At 36.0% G+C, this 14,904-nt stretch overlaps 1 protein-coding gene across 1 annotated transcript in view; it reads right to left on the bottom strand.

The window, feature by feature from the left end:
• The window catches only part of SYCP2 (synaptonemal complex protein 2), a 53,464-nt gene that overhangs the window by 32,089 nt on the left and 6,471 nt on the right, over nt 1–14,904 (bottom strand). The window contains exons 8-19 of the mRNA XM_087959028.1: nt 14,507–14,552; nt 13,848–13,943; nt 12,148–12,208; nt 11,815–11,963; nt 11,002–11,076; nt 9,951–10,047; nt 8,023–8,192; nt 7,413–7,488; nt 7,244–7,304; nt 4,195–4,322; nt 2,554–2,933; nt 2,287–2,411 (exon numbers count right to left, since the gene is read on the bottom strand). Coding sequence (XP_087815154.1) covers nt 2,287–2,411; nt 2,554–2,933; nt 4,195–4,322; nt 7,244–7,304; nt 7,413–7,488; nt 8,023–8,192; nt 9,951–10,047; nt 11,002–11,076; nt 11,815–11,963; nt 12,148–12,208; nt 13,848–13,943; nt 14,507–14,552 — 1,464 coding nt within the window. The remainder of the gene's footprint in view (nt 1–2,286; nt 2,412–2,553; nt 2,934–4,194; nt 4,323–7,243; nt 7,305–7,412; nt 7,489–8,022; nt 8,193–9,950; nt 10,048–11,001; nt 11,077–11,814; nt 11,964–12,147; nt 12,209–13,847; nt 13,944–14,506; nt 14,553–14,904) is intronic.

Below are 14,904 nucleotides of genomic sequence, written 5' to 3'. Positions count from 1 at the left end.
TGCAGCTGTCTTCCTCATCTCAAATTAGTTGTAATCCCAAACAAAGAATATCTGCCAATTAATCCAAGTTCTGCTTTCTTCAGGTTCTTCTCTACCTTAATCCAATTATAAAAGAAACAAACTTTCCATACCCAAAAACAAAAAATAAAAAGTAAAATAAGGATAAAATAGAGGAATTAAAAATATTAAATCCACAAGGAGACAAAAGTAAAAAACACGCTAAAAATTAAAAAAGAAAGAGTTCCAAAAATAATCCACTTGTAATAGTCCAGTAATAAAAAATAGGGAGAACTAAAATGTTCCAAATAGGAGGCTAACCAAAGGGGAAAAAAGGGAAAAAGCGGCTGCAAACAAGCTTGAAATAGTAAAAAGGCCCAGAAGAGATACCAGCAGTAAAAGATAAAACAAAATAGAATAGCCAGCAATTATTTTAAATAGCAGTCACAAAGCAATTCCAAGCCACCATATTGTGTCCAGAAAGCCAAGTCAAAACATAATCCAAGGTCACAGTAGTCTTTCTCTTCTTCTTCCATCTCCAGCTGTTTAGATTGCCAGAATAGCACCTGTTTCAACAATCTTTTAGCACTTTGCTCTTTATCTTCCTTTTGGGTCTAAATAGCCTGCTATCAGAAAAACAATTCTTAAAGCTTTCCAATTTTTCTGTAACCTCTAGGTGGCACTATTGCTTTACTTTGCTTTGTTATATTGTATCCGAAAATTCAAAAATTTAATTCAATTTGTTTTTAAAAAAAGAAAACTTTCACTTTTAGAGTTACAGGTTATTAAATAGCAAACTAAAAAGGGAAAATAATCCAGAATTAAAATTAATACTTTGTATTTTTCAAATTGTTAGTCCAGTCCAGTTAAAAAAGAAAAAAATAATCTTTCCACGCAGTAAAATAGCCTTAATTGGATCTGACAGTTATAAACATGCTTTCCCGCCGCTAACTTTCTCTTCTGTCTTCAATCTTCTTAAATTTTCTTTTTCCCCTTAGGGTGCTCTTTAATCCTTAGTGAATTTTTTTAAAAAAAACTCACCCAGTTCCGACACACTTTCCTTCTGCTTTCCCTTTCATTCCGGAGCTGTCCCAGCAGCCTTAATGGCCACTTTCCTCTGCCACTGGTTCAGGAAGCTTTCCTGGATCAACCAGGGACTTTGTGATGTACCTGGGATCGACAGGATGTGCCCACTTCTGTCACCGTCTCTCTGGGATGGTTTAGGTCCAAAAGGACTGTCCAGTAGCAGGGATATCAATGGTTCTTTCGGGAGCTCCAGAATCCCTGTCTTCCCACCGCAATGGCAGCTCCGCCCTCCTAGTCACTATTTTCTATTTTCATTGCTATCATTTTGAATCATCATTAAAGAAAGGGTTTTAAGGCACGAACTATCTGTACAGTATTGCCATCAGCAATTTTCTAATAGATGTTTTCTAATAGATGTTAATGGTACTAAAGATGTTGAAATCATTTACTTTTATAACATTAATTCCAGTTTGCATTTGTTTACTTTCAGTATATTTCATTAATATTTTCAGGCAACAGAGAATTGAAAAGCTCCAAACCTTTAAACTTCAAAATATGATAATTAACATTTGTTTAAAAAATGTAACATTACTCATAAACTGAAATATAACCTTATAACTGTATCAAAAGTGAAGGTCATTTCCATTACAAAGCCGAAGAGCCAGCACTGTCCGAAGATGTCTCCATAGTCATGTGGCTGGCATGACTAAACGCTGAAGGCACACAGAATGCTGTTAACCTTCCTACCAAAGTGGTCCCAATTTTTCTACTTGCATTTTTACATGCTTTTGAACTGCTAGGTTGGCAGAAGGTGGAACAAGTAAAGGGAGCTCACTCTGTTAGGCGATGCTAGGGATTCGAACCGCCAAACTGCCAACCTTTCTGATCAACAAGCTCAGTGTCTTAGCCATTGAGCCACCGTGTCTCTTTTTACACAGTATATACTGTATTAGTCTTATGTAAAAGAATCATCTAATCTATAAGATGGGTGGCATGTAAATTTAATAAATAAAATAAATATAATGTAACTAATAGCACAGAAAAAATGAAAGACTAGGAAAATATGGGATCATTAAAAATTTTGTTCTGTTTCATAATATTAGTACATTTTAAAGAGATAAAAGATAAACTTAAGAAAATGTAGGAAACTACATTAAGAAAACTAAAGAAGATTAAAAAATATCTATTGCAAAACTATTTACTTCTAACATATAATATCTATCTATATTTCAGTTACATAAAAAGAAAATATATGTACAATACCTCCGATCAGAAAATGACTGGCACACTTTTGATGTATTTTTTATACCATCCTTTTCTTTATATCTTTTGCTGATTTTACTTATTAACATTTCTGCTGCTTCAATCACATCTTTTGATTTTGTTTTCTGAAAAGAAAAACAATGCTGTGATGTCCTTAATGCAATCTGTTCTTGGTTGTTTGCTAAACTATTGAGAAATAGTTAAACCAAAACCAACCACTATTTTGATTTACTATACAACTAGAAGAGTAATGCTGAGGTTATTTACCTTCTCATAATTTACTTGATCAGTTTTCTTATTAGCAGTCTCTTTTGCAGAAGGTGATATATTCAATCTAATATCATGATCATTCATTTCAGAGATTGATTTGGAGTGCCTTGAAGTTGTTAGAGAACTATTATTCTTTTTGGTAGCAGGAAGTGATATTTTAGATGTGTTGGAAACACTCTTTCTACTTTTACTTTTTGGTATTTTCTCATCCAAATGCTTAAAACAGGTTTGTGAATCTGGTATATTATTGGTTTTGCTGTGTTGTTCCTCTATGATTTTGCCTCTGCAATGCTGTTTATTTCTTAACTCAGAACAAGACATTTCAAATATTGAAGCAAAAGCTCTTTGCTTAGCAGCTCTGTCACTTCGATTAGCAGCTAATAGAAAACAAAAACAAAAGTTTAAAATTAAATAAAGTGTTATAAATTATCATACTTATTCAAAAGGAAGTCAACTCAGAATTTCATGTTTTTACAGGCACAAAAATCACACAGCTTGTCAACTTAGGGCTGCCAACTCCCGGTAAAACCAATTCTAGGGATTTCACCCGATCCCAATATGTTTGCATGTATTTCACATTTGTATGCCTGTGCGTATATATAGATATTGGTTTGAAGCCACATCCTTAAAAGGGCAATTCTAGGATAAATTAATAAATATTAATTGAATTAATAACTATTGCTTAAAATTAATTGCCTGTAAAGATGCCATCCAATCTTAGAAATTAATTGATCCTCTATCTGCACATCACTGTGTCTCTCATGCACAGGCCATACTTCCTGTTTTCAGAGGGAGGGGGGGGGGAGATCCTGAGATCTATCCTAAGCTATGGTTGCATGCAAACCATTCACTTTCTTTCAATCCAACCTACCTCACAGATATGTTAAAGAGCAAAAATAAGTCTTGTCCCATACTTAGATATTAAGTGCATATCAAATAAAAATAGTAAAGAGGAAAACAGGATGCTGGTAGGATGAGGGGAAGGACAGGAAAGCTAAAGTGGAGAACAGAACTAGATAAAGAAATGGAGAGGAGGCAAGGAACAACAATAAATGGGCCATTATGGGTAACAGGGAGAAAGGAAAGAAACCTTTTCTCAACTGGCAGAAAGAATTAATTCTTCCATTGAGCAGGTGGGATAAATTCTTCTCTTATTAAGTCATGCCGGTGGTTGCTGAAAGCTTGGATATTGAGATTAAACATTCCCAGACTGACTGTGGAGGAGAGGGGATGATCTTCTTTGCTTAAATGTTGACTTTTAACTTTTTTATATTAAGGCCTAAAATGTTTGTCCTCTACATGATGAGGCTGCGTCTCAGCAGCGAAGCAGGAAAAACGGACTGGGAGAAACATGGACAATCATGAAAATAATGGATTGGATAATCATATTAGAGTCCTAGCTTAATAATGAGTAAAAAATGGCTACCCCTTTCAACAGTTATCTGCTGTTTTTCACATATCTGCTTCTTTTCTGCTATTAGAAAATAACCAACAGATACACAAACACACATATACAAAGACACACACAAAGACACAAACAGTTTAAAGGCAACTATTTTGTTTCTAAATTCTATATTTGGATAATTGTGAAAAAAACTAATATAACTTTGCTATGATTTTTTTATATAAAGACTTAACCTTGATATACTATACTTTCTGATGCAGTAATATGTTGACATTGAGTTATTATTGTTTCAGGTATCCAGCACTTTGTTTTTTTCTGAGTTTTAATTTCATCAACAAAATTGTTTGAAAGGCCAGGCAATCTAAAAAAAAAAAGCACACATATTTTAGCAACTTTTGAATATGTTTATAATTTGACACATGATTATTTCAAATATAAAATGCATTCTGTTTAAAACATTAGCCAACTTGTGCAACTATTTGCACCATTTGGATGCTTATATGTATCCAAATGTATTTTCCCATACAAAGGCTGGGGAGTTAATTACAGTTTTCCCAATGTTTATGGCAATGCTAATTCACATTTCTTGACATTCACTTTTCTGGGTTTTTTTCCAATCAAAATTATAACATTCTGAATGCCAAGCTACTGTTTATCAATCTTTCTGCTTTCAAATTACTGACTAATCAGTTCAACAATGATCTGTATACAATGTTGCCTTTCCACATTTTGTAAATATTCTAAAACTCAACCTTCCTAAAATCATCCTAATAGTATGCTATCAAGAGTAATGATTTTTGTAAATCAACAGACAAATGAACAGAGATGCACCTGTACAGACACCTGAACTCCGTGCATGTTTTTGGAGAAAAGAAAGCTAGAATGTTTTTGTTTCTTTGCTTTGGAGGAAGTGAATAAAGCCGCAAGTATTCTCAGTGCCCTTTAAGTCAGACAAGTAGTGAACATGACACTCTGACGGCTTGAAGTGGAAACAGTTGGTATTGATTGGCTTGCATTTTGTTGTTCAACTATTATCCAGCTTGAGCTGAGCAATGATTGGTTGAAGATGCTATCTACAATATCATGGTATCCAGGGATGTAAATATAAAGATAACCATACCAAACAAACTTTTCTTTGCATCAGTGCATGGTGTGGAAAAACAGTCATAGCAACAAGAATTGCTTACTTATGGAAGAGACCCATCATACAAGCAAGCACTAAAAACTTTCCTGAATGTTAGTAAAGTTGATACTAATCTGACTCAGTGGAACATTTTGGCAAAGGAAAGGGGTAGCAACAGAAAAGGCAGGCCTTCATGGTCCCTGATGACAACAAACCCTTCCTGGTAAGAGTGTATTGAATAGGCAAAAACTGCTATAATAAGTTGGCTGTGAAAGTTTCCAGGTTCGAATCCTGGAGTTCACAGTTCAAGAATTTTGTCATAATTATATACACTGATAAAAAAAAATAAAGGGAACACAAAAATAAGACATCCTAGATCTGAATGAATGAAATATTCTTATTAAATACAGTACTTTGTTCATTACATAATTGAATGTGCTGACAACAAAATCACACAAAAATTATCAATGGAAATCAAATTTAGCAACCCATGGAGGTCTGGATTTGGAGTTACACTCAAAATTAAAGTGGAAAAAAACACTACAGGCTGATCCAACTTTGATATTATGTCCTTAAAACAAGTCAAAATGAGGCTCAGTAGTGTGTGTGGCCTCCACGTGCCTGTATGACCTCCCTACAACACCTGGGCATGCTCCTGATGAGGTGGCGGATGGTCTCCTGAGGGATCTCCTCCCACACCAGGACTAAAGCATCCCCCAACTCCTGGATAGTCTGTGGTGCAACGTGGCGTTGATGGATGGAGCGAGACATGATGTCCCAGATGTGCTCAATTGGGGAATGGGCGGGCCAGTCCATAGCATCAATGCCTTCATCTTGCAGGAACTGCTGACGCACTCCAGCCACATGAGGTCTAGCATTGTCTTGCATTAGGAGGAACCCAGGGCCAACCGCACCAGCATATGGTCTCACAAGGGGTCTGAGGATCTCAACTTGGTACCTAATGGCAGTCAGGCTACCTCTGGCGAGTACATGGAGGGCTGTGCAGCCCCCTAAAGAAATGCCACCCCACACCATTACTGACCCACTGCCAAACCGGTCATGCTGGAGGATGTTGCAGGCAGCAGAACGTTCTCCACGGCATCTCCAGACCCTGTCATGTCTGTCACATGTGCTCAGTGTGAACCTGCTTTCATCTGTGAAGAGCACAGGGCGCCAGTGGCGAATTTGCCAATCTTGGTGTTCTCTGGCAAATGCCAAAGGTCCTGCACGGTGTTGGGCTGTAAGCACAACCCCCACCTGTGGACGTCGGGCCCTCATACCACCATCATGGAGTCTGTTTCTGACCGTTTGAGCAACCACATGCACATTTGTGGCCTGCTGGAGATCATTTTGCAGAGCTCTAGCAGTGCTTCTTCTGTCCCTCCTTGCACAAAGGCGGAGGTAGCGGTCCTGATGCTGGGTTGTTGCCCTCCTATGGCCTCCTCCACGTCTCCTGGTGTACTGGCCTGTCTCCTGCTCTGGACACTACGCTGACAGACACAGCAAACCTTCTTGCCACAGCTCGCATTGATGTGCCATCCTGGATGAGCTGCACTACCTGAGCCACTTGTGTGGGTTGTAGACTCCATCTCATACTACCACTAGAGTGAAAGCACCGCCAGCATTCAAAAGTGACCAAACCATCAGCCAGAAAGCATAGGAACTGAGAAGTGGTCTGTGGTCACCACCTGCAGAACCACTCCTTTATTGGGGATGTCTTGCTAACTGCCTATGCTTTCCACCTCTTGTCTATTCCATTTGCACAACATCATGTGAAATTGATTGTCAATCAGTGTTTCTACCTAAATGGACAGTTTGATTTCACAGAAGTGTAATTGACTTGGAGTTACATTGTGTTGTTTAAGTGTTCCCTTTATTTTTTTGAGCAGTGTATTAATGTACTGTCTCTAAAACAAGAAATAAAGAAGTAATGATAAAAAGTTGGTATATACTATTTTCTAGTGCTATACAAGAACAACTACAAAGCTGAAAACCACTCCTTTCTAATGTCCATGTAAATACTTGTTGGGAAATCAATTGTATTCCTGAAGTATATATACGGAAAATCTCTACCAACATGAAATTAGAGCAGAATGTGTTGTTCAAATTAGGCATATTAGCAGATATATTTCTTATCTATAATTACTTGTAGTACTTACAATGATTTGTCACTTTTGTATATTGGTGGTTGGGAATCAGGAACAATATCACTTAACTCATCTATGTGAAACATATATATTAAATTAGACATGAAATGCAATCCTAAGATTTTCTAGAACATGAAAACTATTTTAAAGGATGTCTATTGAAATATGTTGAACAATTTACCTAAACTTTGCTTTCCGTTAATATCTAGATCTTCTTCACTGTAGATTATATTTTTCATTTTCTCAGCTGGAGCTTGCTATATGTATACATAATAAATCATAAACATTATTAAGATGCATATTTGTTTATAAACAGGATACAAAAAATATCCCTGATTAAAAGTGAATTTATTTTTTTCTAATAATATTCCCACATATCTATGGCAATCTGTTATAAAACTATTTTTCCAAGCAACTTTGATATCCTCTTATGTATACTTTCCAAGCAATATGTTGGAAGATTAAGCTGTCCTCTAATTTTTTCCCATATAAAACTTGTTCTTTCTCTTCTTGCAATTATTCTACTTCACTTTTGTTTCTTTCACTTCTTCTCTTTTTTAATGATTATTTTTTTCCTGAGATCCACTTTACTAAATTGGATTGTTATTATCAAAAACATTGTACTTCAAATACAGAATTTTTCAACTGCCTTGTATACTTCATTAACTCTTAATTTTTTAAAAAAACTTACTATTTGGGGGAATGTGTAGCTTTTAACCAAACTTTGGAAGTTAGAAAATATCCATGTAGTTTTCAGAATTAAATTTGTTGTACAAATCTAAAGCAGTTACCTTCTCAACAGAATTATTTCTATTAAGAGCCTTGGTTGCAGAAAATAGAGGTGCACAATTATCTTCTTGGCCAGTCTTCATAGCTCTTGTCTCAGGTACTGAGAAATCTTCATTTCTTTCCACTAAACTCATCATCTGAAGTGGGGTAATCTTCCCTTTTCGTGGAGTTGCTGGGAAGGAACCCATAGTTCATTTCTTTTAATGCAATTTGTACTGCTTTGTGCCATTTCCACGAAAATTATAGTAAATGAATTTGCTGTTTCATGGAAAAGAATTGTTCAAGGTGTCCTTCAGATTTATAGTGGATTAACCAATATTCATCACCCTGAGATCCTGCCTTTTGAGAACCCATACAAGATTCTGATAAACCAAATGCTACATGTCAGTGGAAGTTAAGGTGGGTTAAGCTACTGCAACCAGCAGAGGAAGGTTATAGAACAGTCTGGATGTAAACAAAATGCACTCTTGATGTTTGCATTAAAACAGGGCGTTGTTCTTCTCCAGAATCTATCATTGCTAGTAAATTGGGCATTATCATAAGAAAAACCCAGAGTAAAATTGTTTCCACAGAACTTGATTTCTAGAAATGCTGCTTATTGTGTTTTCTAAACTGTGATGTTCTTTTGTCTCTTGATGGCTGTGTGACATTTAGAAGCTCCCCTGCCAGCTCCCTTTATCCCTTTAAGGCAATACATGAACTCATATTCAAATGGTTGGGAAGTTTTCAGAACTTCCAGTGCTTATCCAGAATTCTGTTTCCATAGCACACAGGAGGAAATATTCCTTTTTAGTGATTATGGAAGGCTCAATATTTCTTTATCCACCACAAGCTAGTCTCCTGTTACATATAAAAATTTTGTCAAATCAAGGGCTGGAGAAAGAAGACACTAAAATGATTCATCTCAGCCTATCAGGTAAGTGTTTCCAGGCTATTTGGTCCCCAATGTATATTGGGAACATAATCTATCAACTCACTAGGCCTTAAATGATATTACTTATGATACTCATGTTAATAGCTCTATGTACAGGGAATCATAGAGTAAAATATTTTTTACAAAATTTGAAATGATTTTATGAGATCAACTTGACCAACCCACAAACTCACTAACATCATTTCTAGAGGCTAATGATAGCTATTGACCCATGCTGATAGAGAAAAACTTTCTAAAACTACCGTATTTGCCGGCGTATAAGACGACTTTTTTGCCCTGAAAAAGATGCCTCCAATTGGGGGGGTCGTCTTATATGCCGGGTCGTCTTATACGCCGGCAAATAGTAATTGGGAAGCACTGCGGCTGCCCGTGGCTGAGGCACTTTTGTCTACCGTGGAAACGAATCCCGTGAAGCCGAAAGGAGCAGCCAGCCTTCTCCCAGCTCCCAAGGAAAGCGAGGCTCGGACCGCCCGAGCTCCGCTGAGGTATCCGGCTGGGGCTGTCAGGAGTTGTTACGCTGGCGCGGCTCGCGGCTCCAGTCCCGCGTTGCCTCGGGAAGGGAAAGGCAAAACCAGGAGCCGCTGCTGCCATTGCAAAGCGCCGCCGCGGCTCTTCCTTTTGCCTTCCCTTCCCGAGGCAACGCGGGACTGGAGTCGCGAGCCGCGCCAGCAGTAACAACTCCTGACAGCCCCAGCCGGATACCTCAGCGGAGCCCGGGCGGTGCGAGCCTCGTTTCCTTGGGAGCTGGGAGAAGGCTCCTTTCGGCTTCACGGGATTCGTTTCCACGGTAGACAAAAGTGCCTCAAAAAAAAAAAAAGTGCAAAAGTGGAAGGCATGCGGAAGAGGGGGCGAGTATATAACAAACTATATTTTGAGTGGAAATGTTGGGGGGTCGTCTTATACGCCGGGTCTTCTTATACGCCGGCATATACGGTAATAAAATACATTAACAAACATATGGAATTAAGGCACAATGCAATATGTCATTTAACTTACAAGTATTAATTATAGGAAATGGACTCTGCACAGAAAACCTGGAAGTGGATGACACAATCATTGATGCCTCAGACATTTTCCTTTTACCAGGGGTGGTCTTGAAATAAAATGAGAAATATCATTTAACCTAGCATTCATACATTTAATCAAATATCACAAAACAAGATTTCTTTTCTATTTAAAAGCTTAAACTACCTTGGTTTGTCCTGTTTGGAAGTCCATCTCAGTTGTTTTTTTACTTTGATTTATCTCTGCCTGAGGATATCGATGTTGAGAGGAGAAACTATTTTTTTCTTCCTGTAATTTACATTCTTTCTCTTTCATAGGTGATATCTGACTTTCTGGTACAAGAACCTAGTCATTTCAAATATTTTTTAAAAAATCCCATTATTACTATGCTTTCAAATAAACTCCAGCCATCAATGAAGACATTTATATTATAAAGTAGTTGGGCTTTTCTAGATCTTTTGAAACCCTAGCCCTGATCCGTAAAATTTTAAGGATACTAGCTAGTGATTCCCTTACTCTGGTTATCCCATGCAATACATTTCCCCCCCTACGATACTGGTAATTGTCTGATTTTTTTTTTTAGATCAAAAAACTATTGGATGACTGGTCAACTGTTTGACTTACTGACCAGTGGATGGCAGCAAAGAGAGAGGAAGGGTGGTAAGTGGGCTACATAAACCTCCCATCAGCTTGCCTGGTACCTTTCTCCTTTTATTCTAAAATTCCCCATTAATTTCATATGACATTAGTATAATAATGCGCAGAAGTATCATGGTTCAGAATAATCAGCCTGTAATTTCCAATTGTTAAAAATTAACTTCACTGTTCTAACAGAGAAATCCTACATACTGGGATCCGATTGTTTGCTGAATAGGGTAGGATTAATTTTCTAAATTAATGGGAGGTTTTTATGAAAGGCACGTTGACAAAAAATAATAAAATCTACTGTATACCATCTGTAGCTTCAAAATTTGCATTCCATATGTATAGCCCAGACTGAACACATGTACTCAATATTTATCATTGTAACTTAAATATTTACCTGTGATCCACTTTCATCAAAAACTACATGTACTGTTGTTTTTGCAACTGACACAGTATTCTTCCTTGTAAACACCTGAAGCAATATATATAGGCAAAAAAGGCATTACATAAAAAGTTCATATTTCTTCTACTTTATGTCATAACATGACATATTATGATAAAAATGTGATTCAATTGGTTTTGTTGCTTTCTCTTTCACTTGGGAAACAAATCCTCCTTATTGCAAACATTTACAAAATATTTTTTCAATTCTTTCATTTTAACCTTACTTGAAAGTAACACTGCAATTCAGTATTTTTTTTTAACAACTAGATGTGAAGAGTGTGTGTGCATGTACACACACATGTACACCTTTAAGTCAGCGTTGACTCCTGTCAACTACCTGGACATATCCCTGCAATTTTTTTAAAGAAGATTTCAGAATTTTTAGATCTTAAAGATTCTGAAACCTTAGATCTGAAATCTTAGATCACCTAGCTGGCCTTGTGCCTAAGGCAGGACTAAAACTCACAATCTCCCCAGTTTTTAGTCTGATGTCTTAAGCATAACACTAAACTGGCTCTCTAGATGAAAAGTATTGATGACTTATTATTTGATATGGTAATTCAAAGCGCAGGAATATTATATGATTTATTGGTTTTAAAATGTGATCAAATGTATATCTCATTCTTTCTTTATTTTATGGCTGTGATTCAGGCAATAACTGCTGAAATTATGCTATCTTCAACTGTGTAGATAGAGATAAGTACAACCAACTACAAATATAAACAGTTGTTAATCATTTTTATTCCACAAGAGAAAAAGATATTACCTGACATTTTGTTGCTTCATAAACTTTTCTTACTGCATCCATAATTTCCAATGCAGAATCGAAATGCAAGATTATTTTCTCCCCTTCCTGGGCACCAACTGACATTGGGTTGTTTAGATGTACCATTAACAATTTCTCTTTTTCTTTTTCTACACAGAAATAAAACATATTCTTTAATTGTTTATTTGGAAATAACATATTTGCTTTGCAAACATTAAAAACATATCAATAAAATAATAAAAGTTTTTTTTCTGAAATAGAAATAGCAATTTTGAATATCATACTTATCCTTAACATTCTGAAAATAAGAAATACATTAAAATAAAAAAATACCTTCAATTATGTAGGTCCTAACATCTTCTTCTGGTATGCACACAGTTTCCCACTGTTGACCCTAGAAGTTAAATGTATGAAAAAAGTATTGTTTACTGTTATAGATTACAGCTGAAGATTTAGTGTAGTATTTCCAAATTATAGTTCTTCAGGATGCCAACTGTTTGTCAGTAGTTTGTGTTAATGATATTAACTTTTGTCTCTGGTACAGGTTTTCTTTCCCAGCAGATCAAAACAAGAATGTGGATTTGATAATAACTTTCCCAAAGGAAAGTTTAGCTAAACATAGGATATATTTTTTTATGTATACACAATGTTACAGATTAAAATAACAACAGTTATGAAACTGTTCTTCATCCCTCTTTTTTATTCCCAGATAATATGGACCTTAGATGAGCAAACAGTTGGTTTTGAAAAGGAATAATGTTTTGCCTGTGAATCAAAGGCTTTTTCATGTTATAAGCAGTAAGTATTAAGATGGAATTAAACAGCTAAGTAGATTAATCACAATGACATGGCAGTATGTGAGATCAAATTAAATAGTCACTAGTAAGTGCTCTGGCATGCCAATAGAATGAAAAAAAAATTCCAAAGTTGATATGTGGTACTTAACATCAGGGACAGAGGTGGTATTCAGCAGGTTCTGACTAGTTCTGGAGAACCGGTAGTAGAAATTTTGACTAGTTCGGAAAACCGGCAAATACCACCTCTGACTGGAGATTTTATAGTATCCTTCCCCTGCCATGCCCACCAAGCCACGCCCACAGAACCGGTAGTAAAAAAAATTGAATCCCACCACTGATCAGGGAAAAATAAATCTTTTGGAGACTATCTAGATCCCATTGTCAGCAATATGGACACTTTAGGAGGACTTTAATAACACCAGCCAAACTAAGCAGAAAACACTTCCAGAGGTATCAAAAGACCATTAGAATGTATTTGCCTGAAAAATGTATTCTAATTTCCATTCCAACCTTACAAATTGGGAAAGCTGCTTAAATATTCACTCTTAGCAGCCAATTATCTCCTCATGACACTGTGCTAAGTATTAGATCAGTCATTTTAGTTCGTTCTGCCCAACCCTGAAAATCAAATCCTAAATATGCTGTCAGTGGTTACCATGACTTGAACAAAATAGAACAGGTTCATCATATACATGAAAAACCCACTGGATCACCCATCAAGGAATCATCAACAATAAAACTTAGATCATAGATGTCATGCTGGTAAGATGATTGCTGTATAATGGAATGCCTAAGCAACAGCAATGGAAAGGGACTGATCTTCATCAGGAAGAGAGGGAGCATATATGTATAATGTATTATAAACTTAATAATTATTTAATTTGAAAGGAAGTATGCATCTCCAAAGAAAACCCACTGAGAAATAGGTTGATATTCTTTACTATGTATACTTTAAAAACCATGGATTCTTTTTTATGTTTTAAATATGATCATATTAAAACTTAACTAGCAAGTTGTAGCATAGAAGGAAGGAAGGAAGGAAGGAAGGAAGGAAGGAAGGAAGGAAGGAAGGAAGGAAGGAAGGAAGGAAGGAAGGAAGGAAGGAAGGAAGGAAGGAAGGAAGGAAGGAAGGAAGGAGCTATTTTAACATTTGATTTTCACAATAAATTATTCTGATAACTAAAAAGGTTGCTACAATCTAAAAAAGTTGGATTCAATAAAGAAAACTTAACCTACTTCATCATCTGCAGCAACATAAAAGGATATACTTTTACTACCAACGTTAAAGTCAATCCAACATTCTTCAAGGTTTTCATCTGCTGGCATCTGTAGCTATAATAGAATCAGATTTTTAAAAAAGAACCATTATAAATCTTTTATAGCATTTTGTAATGTTCTCATTGTAATAATTATGGGTTATCATGCCAAGGGTAAGTTGATCATAGTGTATTCACTCTTCTTGTAGAACAGCTTCAGTGCTTTATTTTAGTATTTAAACTTCAGTTTTATGTTTGAAAATAGGAGCTGTGATTTAACACTGGTTTCAAACTCAAGTTAAAGCACAAGGCCAGAACATAAAGCATAAAGCAAAGGCACAAAGGCCAGGATTTAAAAGGAGGTGAGAAAGGATATGAAGTTAATTGCCATTCTCAGTTTAGCTAAGTAGCTAATTTCTATCCTAAAATAGGTTATGTCTGAACAGGCCCTCTATGTTGTGCTGATGTCTGCATTCAAATGACTAGTTCTAATATTAGTTTAATAACATTCTGTTCCCATTTCTAAATCAAAACTCTTTGAATTATTACCAGTCAGATGCAAAATTCCTGAATTCAAATAAAGCATCACGAAGTTTCATATAATATATTGTGAAATATAGTCAAAAGAAAAGAACTAACCTCATGTTTACCAAGGGCAGCTGATAAACAAGGATAGGTAAATACCCTGTAAAACAGTACAGTGTTTTCATAATAAAAGCAATTTAATCACTTCATTCTTCATCTCTACTCAGAAAAATAGAACTCCCATTTCCATCCACCCTTTTCTTTGGGGAAAAAAGTTAAAACATATACTACTGATAAAATCACCCAAGATTTTCCCTCCATAAGATATCTGGAATACTACTTATTATGTAATTGGTTTTATCCAAGCCTTTGCCATACAATAGGACAGACCCTCAAAATACTAATGAGATAAAATTTAACTGGATGTACTAATTGTTTCATTAACAGCTAATGCTACATCTGGATTGCTGATGTTGGCAAACATGAATAAAAATGCCAAAGAATGACTCATT

Source organism: Notechis scutatus, chromosome 3 (genome assembly GCF_049901735.1).
Source record: "Notechis scutatus isolate UNSWTSFEM ecotype Mainland chromosome 3, rNotScu1.2, whole genome shotgun sequence".
Classification (NCBI taxonomy): domain Eukaryota; kingdom Metazoa; phylum Chordata; class Lepidosauria; order Squamata; family Elapidae; genus Notechis; species Notechis scutatus.
This window is presented reverse-complemented; position numbering and strand designations above follow the sequence as displayed.